A 26,449-nucleotide genomic window follows, 5' to 3' on the forward strand; every position below is an offset into this window, starting at 1 on the left:
AATGAAACCTCTCTAATTGCAGAAGCGTGCTGTGCATACTCCATTACCCATTCTAAAAAAACTAGATTGCAGGTTAATAAGCTCTTGCATATGTAATATGGTGTGGTTTTAGGACACGTGCTTCACGACTAGCAACACCTCAAGTGAAATTTATTGACCTGAGTACTGTAACAAAAAGACTGACCAAACTGTATAAAAGCAAAAAAGAACATCACCATAACCATGGTACTATACAACTGACAAATTACAAAGCACTACAGAAAAGATAACAATTACAAATATGAAAGATAATATCTTTTAAAACACATAAATATACATTCAAAGGTTTTCACCCCCCCCTCTAGGAATATTTAACAGGTGTTCCTCTGCTCTAGTTCTCAGTTGCTTTTGAGCTTGAAGGTTCTTTTCCCCCCCCAACACATCCTGCTTGTTTGTGAACTGCTCCAGTTTGTCAGGGACTGGAATTGACAACCCCTGTGTTAGAGGAGTTAGTGTCTGACACACACACACACACACACACACGTACATAACCTTACATTGCATCTTGTTTTAGAACTTGGCATTTGTAAAACCAATAAATAAAAACATTTATTTATTAAAAACAATTATTTATAGAAAGGCATGCGCTTTGTCCTTCAGTAAGGTCAATGATCTTTTTTTTTTTTTTTTTTTGTAAACAGTAAGTAGATTTTGGCAACATGCAGTGTGAACTCCACACGTTAAACTTTTACTCCGGCATCGTGTTTCTAGGCGACAGGTTCCTCTGTTTGAAATACTGGGTAACCTGTTGAGGCAGCTCGGCCAATACTGATTTGGCTAAAGTTTCCTTCGGAGCCTGTGAGAAAAGCAAACACAAACAAACAATCAGCTGATGCTGTGCCAGAAACAAGGATTGCTCATTAGGTTCCTGAAGCTGCAATGCCCTTATCACTCAGGCAGATGCACTGTTTAAGTAATGAAGTAGTGAATGTGCTCAGTACTTGAAATGAATTTCAATTTGTAGCCAAGGATGCCACAGGGAGCATTGTGTGCGCTCTCTCGCACTGTTGAGGAAGTCACATGGTCTGCAAAACACCCACTCCCACTCCCACACGACGCTGTGGAGCTGATCCAGAACACCAAGGCACCACACGCAGCCTCGTAGCACCCACAGTATTGATTAAGTGAGTAAGCTAACACATTGAGGTCAAATTACATGCTGTAATATTGACAGCATGGCACCATAGAGCTGTGACTTGCAACCTGTCTCTGCAACAATAATGTAGCTCGGTGAATAAAAGCTGCGTGCAAAAAATGTGTCCTTATATAACAGTACCAGGGGTGGAAAAGCTTGTGAAGTTTAAAAGGGAGCTTGTGGTTGAGATACTGAGAGAAATTTCATCAGAAAAAGAATGAGTACTCACATTGCGGAAGTCCCTGAATGGGACAAACTGTACTATGTCCCTGACTGCCTCTTCTCCAGTGTAGGAACGTAATACACTGCTGTCTCCATCCAGAAACTCCATAGCTGCAAAGTCGGCATTTCCCACTCCAATAATAATGATGGACATAGGCAGTTTGGCAGCTTGTACGATCGCATGACGCGTCTCGTCCATGTCACTGATCACGCCATCGGTAATAATCAGCAATGTGAAGTATTGCTGTAGTTCACAGAAAGAATACAGTAATATGGCATGAGATAAACAACTACATATGATCATAATATGCACAATAAACTACTCATACAGAATAACTATACATTTATATATTAATTTTATAATAAATATACATTTATATATTTCAAAAGATCAGTACTCCACAAAAAAATTAATTAAAACAATAATAAAATACTCCTAAAAAACGAACAAGCAAAAAAATAATCCATCAGATTTAGATAATGCTTATCTTAGACAAAGCCCAGAGCCTTCACACATACTACAGACAGTTTGTAGAGATGCCAATCAGGCTACCCAGATGAAACCCTTGAAGCAGGTGAGAAGATGCAAACTTTGAACACACAGGGTGGAGGTAAAAATCAAACCCACAACCCAAGAGGTGTGAGGCAAACAAGCTAACCACAAATAATAATAAGAATGCAGTGTATATGGTTTATGGATATTATTATTTTTGCATGTTATTATAAACATCTTTTCCAACAAACTCAGAAGAAAGTGCTACATACTGTACTTTGAGATCACAGGGACCCAATGATTGGCGTGTGTCACTATAATTGACAGGCATGAGAGCATGTCATCCCTCCCACCCAGAGAGCATAGGCAAGTTATTATTTATTTTTACCCCAGCCTCTTTGGGATTTCAACTTTAGAATCACTTTATGATAGGGTGACGGTGACTGTTAAGGGCAATCAAGGCCTCAACAGTGGCAGCTCAAGGCCTCAACAGTGGCAGCTTGGCAGTGCTGGGGCATGAACCCAGAGTATTAACCACTTGAGCCACTACTGCCCCAATGACTTCCCAGGGTTAAAACTCTGAAGTTACTCTGGTGGTGTATCTGTCACTAAACCCATAATTAAAAGTGCTACTATTTAGCGAGCTGCTGACAATAAAATCTTTTAGGACACCACACAAAGAGAAGCTTTTGTTATTGGAGGTTGTGTCATTCATTGCTTAATGAATGTTAGCATACTATTCTTGATAGAAAAAACAAAAGCGGATACTTGCGGTACATAGAGCTTTCAGGCATCTCATTATGGATTTGTCATTAATTTAGATTTATGTGCTAAATGTGCTTATGCATGTTAGTCTGACATTACTCTTTAAACCATTTACCATGTCATTATGGCACAACTGCTGCACTATTCTTACAGAAATGTAAATGATTTGTTGATAAACATAGCATTTAGTTTGCCCATGTGAGAAGCTCTGCACAGTGTTAAGCAATACCTTGTTTGCAATTCAACTCTCAAAGTTAATTGACACAAATTTAAAATTTCCTTTTCAGTATGCACCTTATTCACTAAAGCTTACAACAAATGCTGATGGCATGGCACATAAACAAATCAGCACATCCGATTCATGAAACTGAATTAGAAATGAAACGTAGCCATGATTAATTAATTAACTTTACCTATATGGACACAAATTGGTCTCCGTAATTTGATCATCAATTGCCTGCTGTTGAATGGTCACACTCTGCCTTCTTCCACATACACAAGTCCACAGATGCCCATGATTAGCTAGTAGTACTGCGAGTAGCAAAGGACAATGTATACAGACATCTCTCACCTCTAGAGCACGACTAATATGGCTTTGTTGAATCCCTGCAATAGATGGTGGTGGTATCATCATGATCTGAATTAACAATTTCTTGACAACAATGTGCAAGTTTTTCTTTGAAACATTAAGAAACTGACTGTCATTTATATATCATATGCATAAATCCCCAATTTACCATTATATACATTTCTTTTATATACAATATCCCCAATTAACAGGTACAGGTGCTTCGAAAGTGATGGAGTAAAAGTAAATCATTTATAACATGATAGAACAATGAAGACGAGTTAGTTAAACAACTGATTTATTTATAATGTATTCATGTGTATATTCAATTTATTCGTTCCCAAAATAAATAGGTCAGATTTAGTCGAAATCAGACTTAAAGTTTATTTTAATAAAAATATATTAGCCAAGTTTCCATTCTGAACAACAGACAACTAACCACTTAACGATAAATAATCGAACAATAATAACTAACAAAGTCAGAAAAATAGACTATCAAACTAAACTAAATTATGTCTGGTATGTTTTAATAACCTCAATAAATGTTTGTAACTGTGATGTTCCTGTGTGAGCAAATATCTTTATCAATCTTATCTATTTATCTACTTATACTTGCTTGTACAATAATGGCAATAGTGATTTTAATTATATAGCATGAAATTATGCATTTTTCAAGCTGTTGAAATGTTGTGCTCAAATGTATACACACCCTGACCAGCCACCAAAGACAAAACCATTACATAAATAAACTGTCAGTAGAATTTGGTTGTACTTTTTGTTTTTGCCACTTATATTTGATGATGTGCACCTTTATTGAATGAGAGACTGTTTCTCATTAGTAGATCAATGAAACATGACAAGAAGTTTTCCACATAGTAAAAACTTTATGTTTCTCAGTGAATATGAAACAGTCTATCAGACGGAGGCTAGTAATAACACTGAACAGACACAACAGTTTGTTTTGACACTTTTTCCCCCACGTTTATTTTTCACAGAAAAAGTGATAGCTGAATCACCTTTTGTGCTAATATGGGGAAAAAAGAGTGGCTCACATGACACACACAGTTACCATAACAACGCTCTTGTCAGTCCTAGTAAAACTAAGTTATAAAACTATAAACTAACCAGATACAATGTAATAATAATAATATTAACAAACAACAACAACAATATTAATAATAACAAAGCACAACATTAATAATAATAATAATAATAATAGCGTTAATAAGACGTAAATAAAAAATGGTTTAACTTTAGCATTGAGGAGGTCGTTTGGAAGCTGATTAGTAAACCAATACAAGCTAGAACCGGTAAGAGCGTTGTTATGGTTACAGTGTGCACGTCTCAAAAGCTGCTTTTTTATATTAGCACAAAAGGTACTCTGGCCATTGCTTTTTTTTCCAAGTGTGAAAGCTCCCTTACATACACATATCCCGTAAACACAAGTCACACTGTCCTTCACACAGACTCACAAGAAGGGTTTTTTTTGCACTTCTGTCCCTTTTCTCTTGTTTTCAATAAAGCAATTTCATGAATATTTCTATACATTTATGAATGTTGGATGTGTGCTATACTGAGTGGAATGGTTATATATTAGGGTTCTGAATAGGGCTGTATTTGTTCCTTTAGACGTGCCACTTCTAAGCTCTACACTGGAATGACACATGGAAGGAATATAAGAAATACTACCATTTATGAGACAGCATTTAAAAGACAGTTCTGAGAAAGAGGAAATATTTTTCTTTTCTTTTAATTAGTTGATAACCACTCGTATGATTGACAGTCTAATATATAATGTGTGTATGACTGACTGCGTCCCTACTGTTTAAATGTAGCTCTGCCTCTATAAAAGGCTTCACAAAGCACAAAGCAAACACATCAGAACTAAATGCAGGCGAATACCAGAGTACCTTGAAAACCTTGAAACAGCAAGCAGATGTTAGAATCCAATTAAAAGTACAAGTTCAATTGGTAATCACAACATTCAATACAGCACCATAACCCTGCTTGAGTAGGTTATAAGATATGAAAGTGTGTGTGGAGGCACATGATGAAACATCCCCTACTCACACTCCAGCAGGCAGAGAGTGAGGGAGGGTGTAAGTGCTAGAGGGGAATTTACACTGTCACTTTTTCCTCCTCCTGCTGCTTTCCACACTTGCGCTTCCATGACACTTTGATTTAGCACGAAGCTTTGCCTCTGCTCAGCATGCCGGGTTAATGAATCTGTTTTCCAGCTGCATAACTGCTGCTGCCGCTGCTGCTGCACTGACATACTGCATTTGCTCATCAGTGTCCCAGGGCACTACAACAGCAAGGGCTCTGACATCCAACCCTACACCACCCACACAGAAATGTCACGACAGATCGTACTCCTCTAACTTTCAGAGCTGCCTAAAGTTAAAAAAAAAAAAATCATTTGGGCAAATGGAATGAGAACCCCGTATACTGTCTAGCGTAATGTTTTGTAAAAATGTTTTGTTTTGTTGCCTCATTGCATTTTCATTATACAAAAAATGAAAGGAAATGACCCTTTTTCCATTTCACTTAACAACAGTATGGCTAAATAAAAAGCTGTCCTGTGCAGTGCAGTACAGTGTGGTCACATGATATTTATTTAAAAAAAAAAAAAAAAAAAAAAAAAAAAAACCAAGAGGGTCAAGGCCATACTTCCCTGCCCTTAGGGAATAATGTGATGCTGGGAAGTGGTGAGAAACAGTTCCCACAGGCACTGATTCAAGCATCTCCACTGACCTCTGGACCCAACATAAACAGCAAGCATTTTCCTGAACCACAGTTACTTGTCCTACAGTAGGTGTGACATGCTCTGCATGCTCTGGGCATGCTGTGGACCACCACTCAGGTGGTAGGGGGTAGGGGGTGGACTTTGGGTCTGGATCCCCTTGACATGTTTTAAGACAGTTCGAACTGTGAATTCATAAAAGACATTTACATCACAGCTAATTATATACATACCAAATAATTGTTCTGCACAGAAAAAAGGTCAACTAAATCATTGTTACAAATGTATCACATGGCTTTTTTAATCATATTAAACAACCCATACTAGCAAGTGCTATAGTGAAAAACAGAAATAACCAGTACAATTTGTATTTTTCCTCTTTCTGCTTGAAAGGTACTAGCTATGCTGAACACAGTCTTGATTTTTCTACCCAAATATTTTCATAGTTCTTCTGTATCCCTTCCTGTATCCATGGCTCTCTGAGCTCAAGGATATCGAAGTGATGGTCAATAAAATACTGGAGGTTCTACTGCAGGAGAAGAAAAAGTAAAGTTTTATAAATTGAGAATTTAGAAGCTGATATGTGTCAGTAATAATGATTTCTTTCAGAAAAATGACTTCCTGGCTATGCCACTGTGTCCTGGTTTCGCTGAAATCTACATTACCCATAAGCCCCAGCAGGCCGACACAACCAAGTCCCACTGATCACCCATACCTGGTCTGTGTTACTCCTAATAAGCACCTTTATTTAACTTATTTAGTTAAACCAAATAAACTTTTATTACTGACACAGTTAATTCATAACAACAAAATAACCTATATATTTAAATATGAAATGTCTTATTGCAGTTGAATGTGTTATAGTTAGTTTAATCAGTCTGCAGGATCAAAACACTTAGTTTTGGGTGATTTTTATTGAGAAAGTTTTGTTACACAGATCTGGCAACCCATCACAGAAGCCTATAGAAGCCTTGGGCTCAAAGGAGATTTTCATGCAGGCTGCACTGTGCATCAAAACCAGATAGCATTAAATGAGCAAACAGCATGATACAACAGTGAAAATCTGTGATTTGATTATTTGGTGTGCTAAAATATTGAATTTTTCCAAGAGTTATGAGTTTTATAGATAGATTTCTACATGCAATATAGAAACATTTCATTGCCTTGATAATGAAATATTAGGGGAAGTCTGGCACCCCATATATTCGAAAGAAACATAGGATATTGCCTGTGACTAGAAGCAAATATCATTTCTGTGAGACATGATATATTAGAACTAACAATGTTTCGGAAACTCTTTTTGTTCACTTTTGGACATCATTCCAAGTGATTGATGCAAAAAACTGACTGATCTCCCAACCACCTTTCAACTCACTACACTATCCAAGCTGCAGCAGGACTCCATTTTTGTCTCCGGGCAGGTTTCAAAAGAAATACATACATGAATGTTGCCCAAATAGGACAAAAAGCATGCATAATAAAAACTGAAAGCAGATACAGAGAAGACCAAGAACACAAGCAGACAAAAACCTCAACTTCCTGCCCCCTCCTCATGCCCTCCTGAGACCGCTCTGAACTCCAGGACTTTAATGTGCAAGAAACACGCTCATTAGTGACTCGTTATCTCAGATATACACACTGAGGAAGACAGAATGTACAAATGCATGCGGCTACAGTTTCCGCTCAAAGTCGGTGCTCATGAATGAGACAATATTTAATGCAATGCTAAAAATGTGTAATATCACGTCGGTAAAGAATCTGTAATATATCAATGAAGGAATCTTGTTTGATAAGTTTCTATCTTGACATGCTTAAAGACAGAATTACACACTAACAGGATTTTTTGTAATCACCAATATGGCAATACCACTCAGTCCAGTACGGATATTTACAATCTGGTGAAAATTACATGAAATTTTAAGCTTTGTCTCTTTTCTTGCTTTTCTCTTTGTCAGTAGAAAAATTACAGCACTGTTCGCTTTCTGTTGGTGACAATTCATATTCTCCATCTCTCTAGCTCTTTTTCGCTCTCGCCATTTTTATCTCTTGTAGGTGACAGGGTACAATTAGGGACAAAAAGCTCCAAGGTCTTCTTGAAGGAGGTTAAATGATAACTATTATGTCTTCCTACCAAGCAAAAACACACTGGCTATAGAGTATGTGTTTGTCTCTGTGTTTAGACACAGCGTGTTTTATACATGCTTGGGAAATGTTGTTGCTGACCAAATGTACGCATGTAAAGAACGTGTGTCCACTGCTGGAAAGAATAATTTAATGTGCTTTGAAATATTCAGAATGACATTCCATCAGTTTGTGCAAGCAAGCAGTTGCTTGCTAGAATTTTTACTTCATGTTGATCTGTACTGTATTGATCTGGATTGGCCAGTTGATTATATTTCCTCAGTCTTGTCACTCTATACTATCTGCTCAGTCAGTGGCTCACTGTTCAGAAACAGAAATAAAACCCTCACACCATCTATCTGTGTTCTTGCTGTAAAAATGAATACGCCCCAACGTCTCTGCTCGTATAAGGAAGGAAAAGCAACTGTCCAGCAAACAAAGCAGACCTGAGGGCTCTGCGTCATTAGTCATTAATACCCATGAACAGTGGAGAAAAAAAGAAAACATTTGTTCACCCGAATCAGCCACTAAATATATCTTTAATTGAAAAGGAAATGCAATGGCTGTTCTCAGCTGGGCTGATAATAAGACCGGGAGAAACTGTGAGCACTGAGTCTGTTCAAAGCAGCTCAGCAGACTTTGAACTGACAACCCCAGGCGCATTTTGTGAGATTTCTTATTCAATTAGGAGCTGCCAATCAAGGGTTTAGTTCTGGAGTTATTCAGCAAACACAACTATGTTTAAAGCTACCTAGGTATGTTCACATACAGTACGTAGGTGCTGTTACTGAATAAACATATCTGTTTATCAGATCCTCTTCTCAGGGTTTGCATTAGGATGACACAAAATGGTACACCACTGGTGTGTATCAAGTGGTGTATCAAGATACTTCTAATGGGAGAGCTCATTGATAATAACAACACCTGAAGTCATAAACAGAACCGTACATATGCTGGAAAAAATTTGTACAGAATTCTGGCTCTGAAATCAAACAAAACTGCAATAAAGCAAACTATTTGAAACATCGGTAACATGTTTCAAATTCCTAACCAGATATAAACAAGACCTAAATGCCTAAATTAATTAAAACATACACTGTATAATATAACATACACTTGCTTACAACAGAGCAACAAATTAAAAGACACCGCCAAAATAAAAAAAAAATACACATACTAAATGCTAGCAAAAGCCTTATGACCACTGGTTAACTGCTTAGTACAGACTAACACACCAAACACTTTTCACCAATTGACCTACTGTATGTTAGCATGCTAGCTACAACAATTCTGAGAGTCCAATACAATTATCTACAATTGCAGATAAAATACATACAATAAAGTAAACAAAAAACACTATTGTTTCTACACTGCCATTGAGTACAAATTGGCTCATTCGCTAGCTTCCCACCAAATTACAGAACAAACAGATATCTTCCCACTAGTTGTAACTCGACATGCCTGACACCACAGCACCGACTGTTGATTACAGCTTGAAATCTGTGACCCAAAAATATTACCAGATTCTGGATATCTTCTCTATTTATGCAGGCACGATTGTACTACAGACTATTTTTAGTTCCTAGTTATTTCAACAGTGTTTTGCTATCAATCTTGACTTTAACAAGTGAAATATATACTTTGCATCTTGAATTTTCTCTTTTTCTCATGCTTTGCTCATGCTAGAATGTTTGTTTGATCATCATGCTGAATTCTGTTCCTAATTTTTGTCTTTGATACGTTTCCCAACATTTAGCAGTGACTTGTTTTCTGTTTGTGAATGCTGTCTTCAGTTGTCAGTATCACGTCAACACCACAATCAGCTTCAAACTTCATTTCCCAGAACAATCCACAGCCTATTTTACACATTCACGTTTATCTGATTTGTGATCAGATTACACCTGGTTTCAAATCATCCACACAGCCTATACATTTAGAATTCCTTGCATCATTGGCTTCTTGACAGTTTTATGCTCCTGGTTTTTGATACAATTTGTTTCCTTGTTTTTGTGATTTTGTCTGTCTTCGATATCTTGTGTGCTAATACAGCCTTCTGCATGCTTTCGACTGTTGTTTAAGTGTTTTCTGGATCACTCTGGACAATTATTCCAGAGATGCCAATTAACCTACCATGTATGTCTTTGGACCAGGGAAGAAACCGGAGTAGCCGGAGGAAACCCCCAAGACACGGGGAGAACATGCGATTGCATGTTTTTGCAATGTGATTGCGTGAAGTGAATGAGAGTGTGTGTGCCCTGTGATGGGTTGGCACTCCGTCCAGGGTTTATCCTGTCTTGATGCCCGATGATGCTTGAGATATTCACAGGCTCCCCGTGACCCGAGGTAGTTCAGATAAGTGGTAGAAAATGAATGAATGAATGGATCACTCTGCTATTTACCTGCTATTTTATTTTCTATTATATTTTCTGCTATTTTATTTCTGTAATAAAAGCATCACCAGCTGTTTCTGCCACCTGACAATCACCTACTGATGTCTACAAAGTTTTTTTCTAAGCTCTGGAATACATTCTTAATTCCTAACCACATGCCAGACAGTTGATTATAACAGACCTCATGTTTTTACCATGTCCCTGATTACATCTTTCTCAGGTGTACTCTGGGATATTTTCTTGACACATCTTTGGTCTTCATGTTGAAAATAAAATTGCACATCTAGCATATATCATTTTTAAATGATGAAACATATCTAATTCATGAAATACAAAAATAGCTAGGACTAAATTAGGAATGGTGCTAAAAGTTTATAAATGCCTAAGAAACCCTTGAGCAGCTGTTTCAATGACTTTTAATTTAACTTTAATATAATTCCACTAAATATACAGTTCATATCCTACCATTTCAAGTGTTGACCTACAAAGGAAAAGCAAATCACTGTCCCATAAAATCATGCTGCACTAAGTTAAGAGACTCAAAGAGCCCATTTAGAGTGGATATTTAAACCCTGTATGTTACAGGATGACTTTACCAGCTTCCTCTAGTAAAGAGGAAGCTGACAGAGCACACATTGGCTCTGAACCGGCACAGCAAGCCGAATTTGACCAGTGAAAAGCCGAGGGTCTAGCTGGATCAACAGAGCCACATTGTTTTCATTAGGCTCTGCTGTGCTCTCAAAGTTTGGTTACACATTTCTGCACATGTCGCTGTCACCCAGCACACTGCCCACATTTCACAGACCCACTTGGCAGTGCTTGGAGTAGCACAAAGAAAAACACTGTTTCACCAGAAGAGGCGGGTGGAAATGGTTTCTGTGGGGATTTCAGAAGGTGGGTGTGGATCCGATTGCAGTTTCTGCTCATGTTCCAGAAAAGGAAGGAATTCTGGAGCCAAGATGAGATACGTAATAGGATTCCATGAAAGTAATTAAGTTTTTAACTAACATTTAAATATTTACATCACACGCAGGTTTTGACTTGATACAGTATATGGTTTTTCATGCAAGTCCAGAAGTAACTGTGATCACAATAATGATTAAAGTGCAAGTGCCAAAAATAAGTCTATTCCCTTTTTAAGCTGAAATAAATGAGGTCTCATTGTCAAAAGAGATAGTAATAATAAACTAGATTTGTAAAGTTCGTCGTGACAAACTTTGATGTTGGCTTTGACGAGGCAAGTATTCGCAAAGGCCGATGCTTTTTGGAGGCGAGTGGACATAAGGGTCAGTGTTACTTCTGGAGGCAAGTGGACAGAAAGATAGGGTGTCAAAACATTTGGAGGCAAGTGAAGACGAGCATTTGATGTCATCCGAATACTCCTGAGGAAGTTCCCCTCAGTGTTATGATATGTCACATGTTCATGTTGTGCTAATTTTTGATTTTCACGTGACGTCACGTGACGTCATGTGACGTCATCAGAATACACGTGAAGAAGTTCCCCTCATTGTTCTGAGTGTTTTGATATGTCACATGTCCATGTTTTTTCATTTTATTTTTATTTCGGCACAACCGATGGCCAGTCAGTACACCAATTTAAAACTTTGTTCAGAGTATCACCCTAAAGGAGCAGGCCGAGTTTGGTGTAGAGAGTTCGAAAGATTGCCGAGTTATAAACCTCCAAATTTTATAATGGGAGTCTATGGGAAAAAGGCCACTTTGAGACCCGGTACCGGAAGTACCGGTACTCGGACCACCAAAAGTAATAGCAACAAACTTCAGACCAGGGTCTACAACATTTCCGAATTCGGTGCATGTGGTTCGAAAGCCCTAGGCCGCATTAAATTTTATACATTTTTGTCTAAGCTTAAATAGGAAAACAGAATGTTGGCTTCTACAAAGCCAACATAATTATACAGCTAAAGTACAACCTGAAAAAAAAATGCATTTGTGTTCCATGACGATGTTTCTGTAAAAATGTTGCAGAATGTTGTTCTCACCGCTGCCGTGTCCTGCTGCAGGGCCTGTGAGGCAAAGCGCGCCACGTGGTTGATTATAGGGGCGAAGTTAGTTGGGCCATAAAAGCGGATGTGAGGTAAACAGGTGGAATATGCCTGAACGATGCCCTCAACACCTGCACACAATGCAAATGGGTAACCATTAACTTTCATTACATAAACATAAACAAGATTAGAATATTAGGACTTCACCAGTTCTCATGTCCTGATCTGGAGCACAATCAAAACTGCTATATTTTTATTATTATAAATAAAGATTGCCTCACCTGCACAAAATGGATTGGTAGGATCAAAGTTGATAGCAAATTCATGGGACACCTACAATATTAGCAGGCAAAGAACAACACTTATATAACAGCATAAACACTTTAAGTGCTTTTAATATCCAACATATATAGATTTTTTTTATAGATCATGATTAAAATACTCTAGTTCCCCATTTAGACTAGGTGGCTCCACCATCCTATCATTTTTTTTCCTTACATAATGGAATGAATCTGTATTTTCATCATCTAGAATTCTCCTTAAAAAAAAAACACAACAACAACACATGCCTCTATTTCACTCTTCACTTTCTCTCTCTCTCGCTTGTCTTTTTCATCACTCCAGTGCCATGGCAACCCAGATGGGATGACAGTTGCATAATCGCTGGGATATGCATATATTACACATTTTGTTCATCGCTCCAGTTCTGAATTCACATCAAGCTTTTCCAATCTTGCCTGCCATTCAATTTTCCCTCTCTCACTTTAATTCTATCTCTAAGCTGGTGCCAACACCAAGGCATACAAATTCACTCTCACATGAGAAAAACAACACACACACAAACACACACGCACAGACACACACTCACACACACAGTCACACACACACAGTCACACACACTCAGACAGTTTCGCACCTTCCAGTCAGGCGGGAGTTGAGCACCAAATCCAAGTGCAGGAAACATTTTGTTTCTGTGGATAGAAAATAGTTACCATATGTCTACCAACCCCAACAATGTCTAAGTAATGAACAATTGACAATATTCATTGAAACATAGTGAAACACTTCTTGGAATGAATAAAAGGATTTTGTGAAGCACAGGCACTTACGAGTCATAGTCCTGTATTATCTGTCCCACGGCCCAGATGGCAGAGAGATACTCGTTGCTGCCCATTGGGTTGATGTAGTGTAATGAGGACGGCTCCCTGGGGTTCCCGTTTGAAGCTGTGAAGTCAATGCCAACCTAGTGGTATGCACACATACATACAAATATTTATTAAATATCTCAAATTAACCATAATCAAGGATGTTAATTCATGAAAATATTTCAGAAATTAAACATATTTCATGCACTCTGGGAGCTCATCCTGTATTACGATTATTAATGTTGTATATTAGACACATTAGGCAACAATTCATTATCAGCCTGACTGGGCTGGATTACACATACACACACACACACACACACACACACACACACACACACACACACACACACACACACACACACACACACACACACACACACACAGCAATACTGTGTGAGCCTCCTTTAGTTGGCGCTAGATCAAATGATCTCAGACACAGGCAGAGCTGTCTTTGTTAAAGGAGGTTTACAAGTAAGCGCTGCTCAAGCTGAGCTCTGACAACTCTGTCCTCAGGCAGCATTTATCAACCCACTGTGAGTGGAGTGCAAACCCGAGCCATCACGATCCACACTACACACCTACTTACAGCACCAACATCAGCATCACTCCAGAGGCTCTACTGCTAGCTTGTCAGGTGAAGAGGAGAGGTGGGGAGGACAGCCAAGAGAGGAACAAAGGGGTGGTGAGACAAAGCGAAACTGATGGAGAGAAGGGGATAGATAGATAGATAGATAGATAGATAGATAGATAGATAGATAGATAGATAGATAGATAGATAGATAGATAGATAGATAGATAGATAGATAGATAGATAGATAGATAGATAGATAGATAGATCTATATGTAAACTGTGGATGTTAATATTTGTGTAAAACACAAGGGGATAGACATGGGTAAGAAGGAGACATAAGGAGAGATGTTAATAGAGATGGACACAATGGGGGTGCCATTTCATGTTCTGGCCTGCGGGTGAACAGGTCATGGCTGGTCCTGAAAGTGCACGCAATCGGCAGTGAGAAAAGGGCTGCAGTGTGATACTCACAAATCTCTGACACTTTCCCACCACTGTATGTCATAATCACACGCAACATAAATAAGTAATCAATCTACAGGGAATAAGTGCAAATCTTCAGGCATGGTTTCGACATTGGACATTATTTTAGTTGCAGTTGATCTGGATAGAGTGAGGCTTCAGTAAATACACTGTGTTTCACCAAGGACTTGGATTTACTTTGTACTAATATGTGGCTATAATAACAATAAGAATCTGTATTTTACAGCAAGTAACATAATATTTGTGCTAAACCATTTTGCTATGTCTGTGACTCGATCTTTATTACATCATCTACAAAGCATGTTTAAGGTCGAAAATCTTTCTTATAATTCTAACCATACAGAGTGAATGGGATCTGGTTGTCCAATAATCTGATACACTTCAGCTTCTTTTCAGCCCATTGCCTTACAGACCATGATGCACTGCAAATATATTTTTTTCCATCACCTACACGGCTTAAATGCCCACGCAGGTAGATGTTCTGTTCCTGCTCCCACAGTCTGCTTGGCTACTGCTGACCCTGTGACCTTTGCTCTTCCAGTGCTGCTGAAAGTGATGATGTGCTGGTTAACAGCTCCATTACCAAGCTTAGAGCACTCTTGTACTGTTAAAGCAAACAGACTATGCTTGCACTGTAGGAAACCAAAGACTAACAGCACATCATGGCATAGAGAAATCCGAGTTTGTTTTCATTTCAACTAACCAACTAACTAACCAACCAACCTTCCTTTCTCCCTTTCTTCATCGTTCCTCCTTCTATCCTTGCTTTCTTAATATTCCATTCCCCTCTTTCACCCTTCCTTCCTTCTCTTTTATTCCTTTCATGTTCTTTCTTCTTTCCATTCCTTTTCTTCCCTTCATTTTCTGTACATCTTTCTCTCCCCTCCCCTCTCTTCACTTCATTTTCTATCCTTCCCTCCCTCCCTTCCTACCTTCCTTCTCCCCACAAAAAATAAGCAGGTTAGGAGAACTCAGGACAATTAATAACTGATTTATAACGAGTGAATAAATGGTACCTGAATTTTTCTACACCAAATACCATTTCATTTTCCAAGAAAAAAACATATGACAAAACAACAAAAACAAAGGGAATATTATCACAGTTTTTGGCCAGCGTAGCCCTGGAAGTATAGCCAACAACGCTTGTAATCATGAGCAGAACATCAGTACATCTGTGGCACACTGGAGCTTTTGAAGGTATGAAGGTACAGCAAAGCAGCGTTCATCAGAATTCGTGCAGCTCTCAGAATCTCTCTCTTGTCAGAGCCCTTTCAGTCCCATCACTATAGCAACTCATGCCTTTCACTCACTTTCTGTGTCATTTGACCGATCCACATAAAGGACCATGAGCAAGAAAGCAGAGAAGCTTCACTCTCCACCATGCACCACTCAAAGAGCAGAGATACATATGGGATCAGAAGATTAAACACATATATAATTCTATAACGTAATGAAAACATAAAATGCACAAGAGTGTTCAGGGATTAAGCACAGAGTACGTAGAACATCATCAGCATGTGCATTCATTAAAAACGTGCCCAAAGTACTGTGAACTGTGGAAATGTAGAAAAGCACTGAGACGTGTTCTTTTGCCAGTCGGCCGCTGGTTTTAGTTAAAGATACTCTTAGTTCGAGCAACACACAACAACCTATTTCATCAACAATTTCAGTGCCGTTTTTTCACCTCTCTATTTAATTGCTGTCATCAGCTGTGGCTATTGTATGTTTACATATGTTTACAAGAATCCTCTTATTGTTATATCCACTTATTTGCACAACAGACAATTACAGACTGCACGCTGGTTGGTGCTCTTTTATGTCCTGTAGTGTATTGTATTGTTTGTCTGCACTGTCTTGTCTTGCACACTATGCACTTTATGTGGCTAGGAGAACTTACTTTTCGGTCCTTAGCTCTGTGTTGTTTTATGTAGCACAAAATTCCTGGAGAAACGTTGCTTCATTTCACTTCATTTCATGTGTCAGCCGTCCATGGTTGAAATGACAATAAAAGCTTCTTGACTTGACTTGACCAATATAAACAAAGCTAAATACAATGTACAGTGATGCTCTTGTTGGTCTCAGTAGGCAATTTATGTTGGACACAGTACGAGTATGATATTGATACGTACAGTATATTAAAGAACAGGAAAAAACAACGTCCATTAAATGCATACTGTAAATTCATGCAATACTACAAACAATACTACTACATTTTACTCCCTTTTTAAAAGAAAGAATGGACAAATACTGACACAGAATGCACTGATTTTATGGTTTACTAAAAAGGAATCTGGGGCAAACTCACAGTGAACATAAGCTGACAGCCACCCAGGATGTAGTCCAAGAATGAGTAATCCCTCGTAATCTGAGGAGCATCAAACAAAGACGTGGTCAGTCACACACTTCTCCACAAAGCATCCTTGTGTGTAGAGTAACACAATAGCAGACAAATAGAGAAGCCTTTAATGTATCATTCCTGTATGTGTACACGTGTTAGGGTCATACAAGCTGAACTCCTGATTACTGCAAATAATTGAGTCATTTTACCACTTGGCTGGACTCGTGTGCAGGAACAATTCCACTTACGATTGATGGCTCAGGAGTAACAGGTGCCTTGTGCTGATATTAATACTATATGTTATTTACCAGGGGAGGTAAAAACAATATGGTAATCTCTGCCTATGGCACAACAAAGCCCTAATTATTGCTAACTTAATAAAATTATTTTAAAAAAATACATAAGCAGACATGTAATGTGTTTTATAAATTCTTTAATGTTTGAATGTCAAAGCAGCTTTAAACTGCACGTATTTTAACTGCTTAATGCTGAACTGGTCTATGGAAGTGAGGGTGCTTCTTTACCTTACAGGACTTCAAAATGATGATTCCAGAGTTCTTGTAGTTCTTTTTCTTCTTCTGTTTCTTAGGATTGATGCATTCAAACTCCACCTGCAACCAGAGTTTGTCACATTATATGGAAGGAATATTTAAGAGTGCAAACCTCAGAGACACATACAAATTTTCTCATGTTCACAAGTAGATAGTCTACGTTTCATTCAGTCAGATGAATGCCTTCAGGAGGCTTGGGCTATCCTCTGTCTTTGGGCTAAATCTGTGTGAGTAATGAGTATCTATGAGAATTCTTGACAGGTAAAGTTTTGTTGTCAGAAATAACAACCTTTAGGATTTCCTGTGTAGAGTCATGGTAGTACTATGCTGAGATTAGTAAAGAATAAAAATATAACAGGACAGCTGTTATAGAAAATTCATCAAAAAGCAGAAGAGCAAAAGTGATTCATTTAAAACACAAAGGTGGTGATTTCCCATTAACAGCACATCCCAATGAGTTTTATTCTTCTTATAACACAGCAATTTGCCAAACACTTTTCTATATAGAATATGATGGATGATGACAAGGAAACAAGATATTTTCTACTGTAACTGCATATATTATATGCTCCTGCTATAAACTATAACAGCTTCTTCACCTCTTTTTCTAAAACAATGCTTGTCAAAGCTTGAAGACCACAGCCTTATTTATGGATATTACAAATAGTGAACACGAGACCTTCCAAAACACTATATAAATGCCACCAACAGCTGATATTGTGGATATGATTAATGAACTATTACAATCTTCTATTGATGCTTCCATGACACAATTCCCTGTGTAAGTTTTTAGCATAGAAAGAATACTGTATTAATATACATAAAACTTACAGCGAGAGCTATTGTCACAGCTGTGCAGTTATAGAAATGTAAAACACCATCTGACCAATTTGAATTGAGCATTCAGCATCGCCGTGGTATAATTATAACTACAGAATGTAGAACATGGTGGCAGGGCTAGAATGGGGTGGTGGTGTAGGCAGAAAAAGTTTTAAAAAAAGGACAAAGGAGTCATTGTGTGAAATTCTATTCAAAAGACATATAGCAGGTTTGTGCAAAAGGTCAAGCTGTGGTTATTTGTTTCCTGTAAGAACATCATGCTTGTTTCTGCAAACAAGGCAGCAGTTAAACAAAAGTGATTTACATCTGCAAAAAAGAAGCAGTTATCTCCCTGTGTCTCTCTCATTCTTTTTAATTCCTGCTCTCATTCTTTCCTATCTCTCCCACTTAGTCTGTCACAATCTCCACATTTTAGTGCATCTCTGCTCATTCGCACTTTCTTTTAGCTTCATTATGCCAGATAATTAAACACAGTCAGTGTTTCCACAATGTGCAGAGGACTGAGTGCAACAAACCCAAGAGAAATGATATTTCCTTCTCTGTACATGTGCATTATGAAAGTAATGACTCTGGTATGAGGGAAATTAATTGCTGCTGGAAGCTTTAATAGGATATCTGCAGGTATCCTTTGTGTTCATGGTAAGCCAATACTGTAATTCATAGACCTTTTCACTGCTATACTAAATATGGTTGATATACTGAATATTAAAACACTAAAGAGAATTGTAATGCTTAGCAAATGTAAAACAAATACAATTTACAAATGAAAACAAACAAAACTCAGAATTATGATAGGTATCAAGATGGAAAATATTTCAACCGTATTACTTGAATTTACATGAACTGTACATTTCCCTTTATAGACACATCCCTGTTCATGGTAGTCAACTAAATAATTATTGTAATTATTTTAAATGTTGTATGTTATTTTAAAATAAAAAACATTTACATGCTTTTATAAAAAAAAAAACCCACTGAATTCACTATTATAATTCTTTGTCCACTTTGGTTAATGTTATGATCTTGGATCTGCCACACAACATTAAAATTTTCTTTCATTGGGTTTTTTGGTTTTGGTTATTTGCTCATATCTGACCACAACACAAGATTACATGTTCACACCCAATGATGTTTCATATATAGCTTGTCCGGAAAGAGCACCTCCTCCAGCATTCTCACTGTTCGAGGGGCTGAATGCTCATTGTAACCGTTCCATAATTATTTTGATGGTCCTTATCGTGCTTCATGCTTTTCATCTGTTATGTATTTTTTATATATCATTACATTATGCGTGTTAACAGCTGTATGGTTCTTTTGTATCGAAAAATCTGCTCTTCTCTCCAGTGATGATGAATAACAAAAGGATTTTTCACACAAGTGATAAGTCAATTAATTTTGCAATTAATAATAATAATTGTACATAATAATAATTTTTTTTATTGTAATTTTTTAGCAGAAAGGAAAGTAGCTTCAATTGTTTTTAAAGGGGGTATTTATTTATTTTTTATTTGGATGGGGGGTTTGGGTGATGATTCTTTTTTCTATATAATACTTTCCTCAATTTAGGCTAGAGTATCTGAAATCATGCATGTAATTTAAAGGTGATTGTAGCACATGAGCCGTAATGTTATCCTCTGTATAATTGCCTTACATTAATGATTTGCCCAAAGAAATACTGTGTTATATATAATGTGATTTTTTAAAAAGATATCTGTGTATTAAATCTGAAATAAAATCTAATATTTTATACTTGATGAATGTAACATTTCATTTTGTATTGTTTTAATTCTGTGGTTATTTCTGAGAAAGTGTGTCATGCCTTAAGTCCAGCTCACCTCTACTGAGTTCTGTGCTTCACTCATCTTGGTTACTGTGGTCAGAAATTCTCCAATGAAGTCATGGCCTCCATCGTTATCATAGTCATAGCATATCACCTGAGAAAATAAACACTCAAGACTGAACCAGAATAAACACAAATCACTGCTGGTTTTCAAGTGCTCTTTAAATACTTTTCTGATTAATTAGCTAGTCAGATATTTTAACTAATTAAGAATAAGATTACCACTCATTCATAATAACTAAATCAAACTGAAGCTAAATGAGTTAAAAGCAGATACCCCTGAAATATTTACAGCAAAATAACTGGCACAGGTTAGCCAGTAACACCGTACAGTAAGAAAATGCCAAGATAAATGAGAAATTTTAGGATTTGGATTGCCAGTGTCAAAAATATAAAAACTATTGAAGATTTTCTAATGGCTGGATTGTTTCTAACAGTGTCTTATTTTCTACCATAAAGTTACCATTTGCACGAAGATACGACCTACTGTACCTTGATGTTTCTGTCCACATCACCATTGCAGAGAGAAATCAGTGGCACAGTGAACGACTTCCATACAGGGTCCAGAGTGTTCTTAATTACCTGCCACACAGCAGATACAAATACTACATTATGGCAAAACTATGTTCATTGGCAGATAGGTTTACAGAGTAACTGTCAATGATCAATGTAATTTACACAAACAAAAAGTTTGGTGTTTGGTTCGAATGAGGACTAATTGAATACTTTTTCCTCTTTTTACCTTGGCAGTGTGATGAAGGCTGAAATTGTCAGCACGGACGTTTATGTTCATTTATTGGTCATTCAAGTCATTTCTTTATTTTAAAAAATAATTGTTGTTATTCCCAATATATTATATATTAATGTGATGGCCATTATTGAATATTTAACTATGTGTTCTGAATATTATTATCTGAATATGTTCTGAATAGGGAATTTATTTTATTATTTAAAAAACCCTCCTGGAGTCTCTGGATGAACCTGACCGAGAGGTATGCAAAGTATTTAATCTAGAAAACAGTTGTAACTCTTCACTGACTTTCTGGTCAGTGCATATTTAATTGGGGTAACTGTCTTCATTGAAAGGTAATAAATACACAGTTGATTATGTATATTACCTCTGTTCTGTGGACCAGCATCCATTTTCCATCCTCTCCTTGTTTGTGGAACTCCAGGTAAGGGTCCGATTTACCAAAGAAATCCTGGTACAGAGTACAAATACACATCAGAATAATCAATAACATTATTTCAGTTCTACAACTCTATGGAAAAGAATTTGTAGATTTTTTCTTACTTTTTTATCCAACTTTCTCCCAGACATGGACAGGGTAATTATTCTGTTGTCCGATAACTCTTGGGCTGTTATCTAGAATAAATACACAAATTTAATATGATGTTTTTTTTTTTTATGATGTCAAATTGTATTGGTACAATAAACTGGTGACTTTAGGATTTTAGGTCTGGAGTTTAGGTCTTACTGTGATGGCTCCCTTTCCTGCTGGTTTGCCGTTGGCCAAGATAAGAGGACGATGAAGTTTCTTATTGGACACAATCTGTGTGGTGCAAGACATGCTAGTTAAATAAGCTCAGAAGTAGATGGATAAAGAGCTCTTTAATCAGTCAAAGGTCACCACAGAGAGTGTGATTACAAATGACAGCTCCCAAAATCAATGCTGGCTCATTAGCTAATGATTAAGGAAAGCATGGTGTGCAGAGATGTTTGTCCATTTGTACATAATGCATCATGTTGCTAACTGACTGAAAATGTTTTGTATTTTTGTAACCCCATATCCTATTAAATTCAGCTGTTTACAATGTTTGGCAATTTAAAATGTGTATTTTGCTTGTTAAGCCAGAATATATTTAGGTCAGTCTCTGAACATCTCTCTGCCAGTCACTTTAAAATAAACATAAACATGTGATACAACAAGCAGTGGATGCTGGAAATGTAAAGTTGTGATGCTGTACCACTCCCAAAGTGCAGATGAACTCCCCCAAAAAGTCATGCTCATACAGTTGGCTGCTGCACTTGTCCTCATCAAACATGGCAAACTTCAGCTTCTGGACCTCCTCAAAGTGGTAGTCCACCTGGAACTTCACTCCAAACACAGGGTTCAGATTGTTCACTGCTGTCTCTGTCCGGCCCAGCTGCAGGCACACACACACGCACACACACGCACGCACACACACGCACGCACACACACACACAAAGTTACACAGTTATTTAGCTCATTTCCTGAAGATTTGCATCAGCATTTTGGAGCAGTTATCCTTGCAGATAAGTTGTGCTTCAGACAGTTTGTATTTGGTAAGGAAATGATTTCTATTGATCTGATCTTTCTTTCACTGCATTTAGTTATGGCTCCATGGTGCAGAGTAACATAATTGAAGAGAAAATGAGCAGACTGTCCACATTTCTGAGGAAAGGCAAATGTGCATAGCTGACACAACATGGTGATATTAATGGTCATTAGACATTAAGGGAATGTTGGGGAGAGACAGAGAAATTGAAAGATAAAAGAAGGAAGAGAAAGAGACAAAGAATGAGATAAAAGACAGTCACAGTTCAGCTATTTACTGACCAAATGCTTGCCAAGAGTCCAAGGCAATATGGAAACACATGAACATACTCACACACAATTGCATATGTGTATACACCCAAGCAGACCCCTAGATGGGACTGAACATATGGACTGAGATGTGATGCTGTGTACAGCTCTGAGGAAAAACATATTTTTTTGCCACCCCTCTGTGTGTGTATGTGTGTGTGTGTGTGTGTGTGTGTATGAGTGTGTATGTACATGCTTTTTTTCCATCAGGAAACAACAAATCAAGCAATAGTTATTTTTCCGTAGCTTTAAAGAATAGCTGCTCTGCTTTCATGAACATAGAGAACTTCCCTTTCCCCTAAGAAATCCTTATCACCAAATTTACTAATGTCATTTTCCTCTTAAAATGTGTTTAAATCTGTGTGTAGAATTTATATATATTATAGTTCTTATAAACAGTTACATCAAAGAGTAAACCATTTGACCATACAGATATAGTGAAATGGACTTCTTTATAGTAACCTTTTATAAAGATGTTAATAATGGCTAATAACTGTCCATGATGATAGAATGACATATGAACAATGTTTATCGTGAAATTGAGATGAGAATCTTGCTCATGTAGGAAACTAGAGCAAAGCTACAGTTATGAGTTATATGTCAGCTAGTGTTCATCTGTGTGCCTCATGGACACACACACACACACACACACACACACACACACACACACACACACACACACACACACACACACACACAGAGAGAAAGAGAAAATACATTTTACTGATCCACAAACCCATTTGGCAGAAGAAGAATTTCAGAATGTATTACTACAATGTTTTTGAAGCCTAATTCTTCTCCTTTTTACATCCCCTAACCCTTACTCATCACACTCCCCCTTTATCTCTCACTCTGCATCTCTGCTTAAAAAGCATAAGCCTTTTGTTTCCATGTTGTTGCCATGACTACGGCAAGCTGAAAAGCACTGATTTTATGTTCAGGCTTGCACTATTGACTGTTAGTGGGTTAGTAGAGATCCACTCCAAATCACAAAAACACACAACTTTCTCTAACTCACGTTATGGCCTCCGGAGCACCAGCTCTTTCTTGGAGTGTTTCTCTCAGAATTACTGAGTAAGTGTAATGTTTTACAAATCTTTCCTTGTTGTCTTGATATCTGTTCCTTTCATCTTCCCTCACAGAATTCTATTCACCCTCTCCAAAAGCTCTATTCGTTCAACACCCTCCATTCTATCCAGTTTTGTTATTGCAGACATCTCTTCTCTGCTCCTCACTCTGTCCATCACATTTATACCTGTATTAAGATTTCAGATTTCCTCCCATTTAATCTTGGTTTCTGCCCTGGCCCCTAAACTACACATCAGTTCTACTGAAGGACAGTAAAAACACATCAGGGCTGCCGCACCTCCACCCAGTTACTGTCCACCTCCTGGAAGAGAACACAGAATGGGTCGGACTTAGAGGCAACGTCACGGTCCAGCAGGTTTAGGCAGGACACCGAGAGCTCCACTTTGGTGACACAGTGCTGAGGGCCAATGGCAGGGCCGGCATTGGGCCCCGAGCCCATTGTGTATGCCATGCAGGCTGGAGTGCCTCCTCTCCTACAGCCTGCACACACACACACACACACACACACACACACACACACACACACACACACACACAAACACACAAACACACAGAGAAAGAGAGAGACGTTAGTATGCAGGAATTACAGAAAACAGTAAATCAAGTTTCTCATGTTGTCTTCATTAAATCTTTATTTTCACCTCATTGCACAGTTTTGCTTTGTACAGATAATAAAATTAACAGCAATAGTCAACAGTTCATAATGTTAAAAAATGGTTCAATAGCACACATCCTTTCAGTTTAGAAACGTCACAGCTTATTTGTTACAGTAACCTCAGTTACTATATGACAGTCAAAACTGACTGATCTGGATGCATTTCACTGGAATGAACCGAGAATCTGAAAGCAAAAAAAATATGCATCAATCACATGCACCTTTGTGAACTGTATAACTGAAGGCATTAGGGGAGAAAACAGGATAGTTTCCCCAGATTCCAAATGCAAAATACTGTGGTGCAAGACAATAGTGGTAGTGTGAAGCACTACAACAAAACAAAACATACGCAAGTTTTTATTAATTTATTTTATTGATTAATTAATGGAAAACAGTTAATGGAACTTAATGGAAGATAATGGAACACAGAATTATCACGAGCACAAAAACTTAAGGTTAGATAAGTAGCTAATCTTGTGAGAGAATGGAAAACAAAATGCATGATTAACATCAGCTTGCCAGATAAAGCAACTTCACAAGAAGGTGTTTTTTTTAGCATTTATATATATATATATATATATATATATATATATATATATATATATATATATATATATATATATATATATATATATTCAAAATTGTTACTTGCTACAGCTTTAACCACATCGCATATGGCTAAACTGACCAGATTAAAACCTCTCTCCATCTCTCCATCTCTCTCTCTGTCACTCACTTACTCACTCACTTACAGTACACTTACACTCTCTCTCTCTCTCTCTCTCTCACACACACACACACACACACACACACACACACACACACACACACACACACACACGCACACACATGCACACACACACACAGACACACGCAGACACATACACACATATCTGCACAGATATAGATAGCAAGAAAGAAGAAGAACGTCATGGCAGGACATGAGAAACACAGCAAGAGCTCCTGTTGCTAAGAGACTGATGTACCAATGGCTTTTCTCTCTGTGTTAGTGTCACTAACCACAAATAGGCTATGACCACCATACACAGAGAATACAAATACAACTGATTAATATTCATGTTTCATCATTACTGCATGTTACCTGTGTCTAATTACATTTAAGCCTGTACAAATACAAAAGCAAAAAAAGGGTAATCCAACAGTGCTAATCAATAACAACACTGCAACTGAAAGAAACAATTTAAACAAATCCCTGATAGTGAAATCACCAACTAGAAAAAAGAGAACAAAGTTTTCCTGCGACTGTGACCTAGATAATATGATGATGTTGTCTTTGTGGCCCCTCACCACATAGTAAAATGGGAAACATATCAACCACAAGGGGAGAAGAAAGGAAGGAACCAGAAACAAGAGCAGACCAAAATCAGTAAGATATCTACGATAAAAGATTAACTAGAACTGTTAGATTGTACTTTATTTACCAAAACATCCAACATGTTAAGGAAGCTTATTAAGAAAGTGCTAAAGCATGGTAGTGATTCATTTAAGGAATGGGGTGTGTGTTTTACCCTAATGTATTCTGTCCTGTTTAATATATATTTATCACTGAGAAATAGGGAAAAGCCGCATATTGCTTTAGTTACAGTATACTGTATGTGCATTTAAAAGAATATGTAATGAAATAAAGCATAACATTCAATGTGACATCCAATGCATATAGCCTGAGTTCATACTATGTCTGGTTTATAATCAGATCGATCAATTTCATCCAAAACCAAATGTTAAGGGTTAAAGACTTTACTCAAGAGCATAACAGTTTTTTTCTGGTAGTCCTAGTTTCTAATCAGTAGTCCAAAACTGGATCTGGCAAACCAGGTCAGGTATG

General features: G+C 37.5%; 1 protein-coding gene across 1 annotated transcript in view; it reads right to left on the minus strand.

Annotated features, from left to right (window-relative positions):
* Positions 1-133: 133 nt before the first annotated feature.
* The window catches only part of cpne2 (copine II), a 32,406-nt gene continuing 6,090 nt past the window's right edge, over positions 134-26,449 (minus strand). The window contains exons 2-16 of the mRNA XM_027162049.2: positions 24,226-24,428; positions 22,219-22,398; positions 21,729-21,803; positions 21,545-21,616; positions 21,369-21,452; positions 20,743-20,832; positions 20,246-20,344; positions 17,544-17,630; positions 16,987-17,046; positions 13,589-13,722; positions 13,396-13,450; positions 12,761-12,812; positions 12,477-12,610; positions 1,404-1,640; positions 134-835 (exon numbers count right to left, since the gene is read on the minus strand). Of these exons, the coding sequence (XP_027017850.1) occupies positions 728-835; positions 1,404-1,640; positions 12,477-12,610; positions 12,761-12,812; positions 13,396-13,450; positions 13,589-13,722; positions 16,987-17,046; positions 17,544-17,630; positions 20,246-20,344; positions 20,743-20,832; positions 21,369-21,452; positions 21,545-21,616; positions 21,729-21,803; positions 22,219-22,398; positions 24,226-24,399 (1,641 nt within the window). The 5' untranslated portion in view covers positions 24,400-24,428 and the 3' untranslated portion in view covers positions 134-727. The remainder of the gene's footprint in view (positions 836-1,403; positions 1,641-12,476; positions 12,611-12,760; positions 12,813-13,395; positions 13,451-13,588; positions 13,723-16,986; positions 17,047-17,543; positions 17,631-20,245; positions 20,345-20,742; positions 20,833-21,368; positions 21,453-21,544; positions 21,617-21,728; positions 21,804-22,218; positions 22,399-24,225; positions 24,429-26,449) is intronic.

Source organism: Tachysurus fulvidraco, chromosome 13, assembly GCF_022655615.1.
Source record: "Tachysurus fulvidraco isolate hzauxx_2018 chromosome 13, HZAU_PFXX_2.0, whole genome shotgun sequence".
Taxonomy (NCBI): domain Eukaryota; kingdom Metazoa; phylum Chordata; class Actinopteri; order Siluriformes; family Bagridae; genus Tachysurus; species Tachysurus fulvidraco.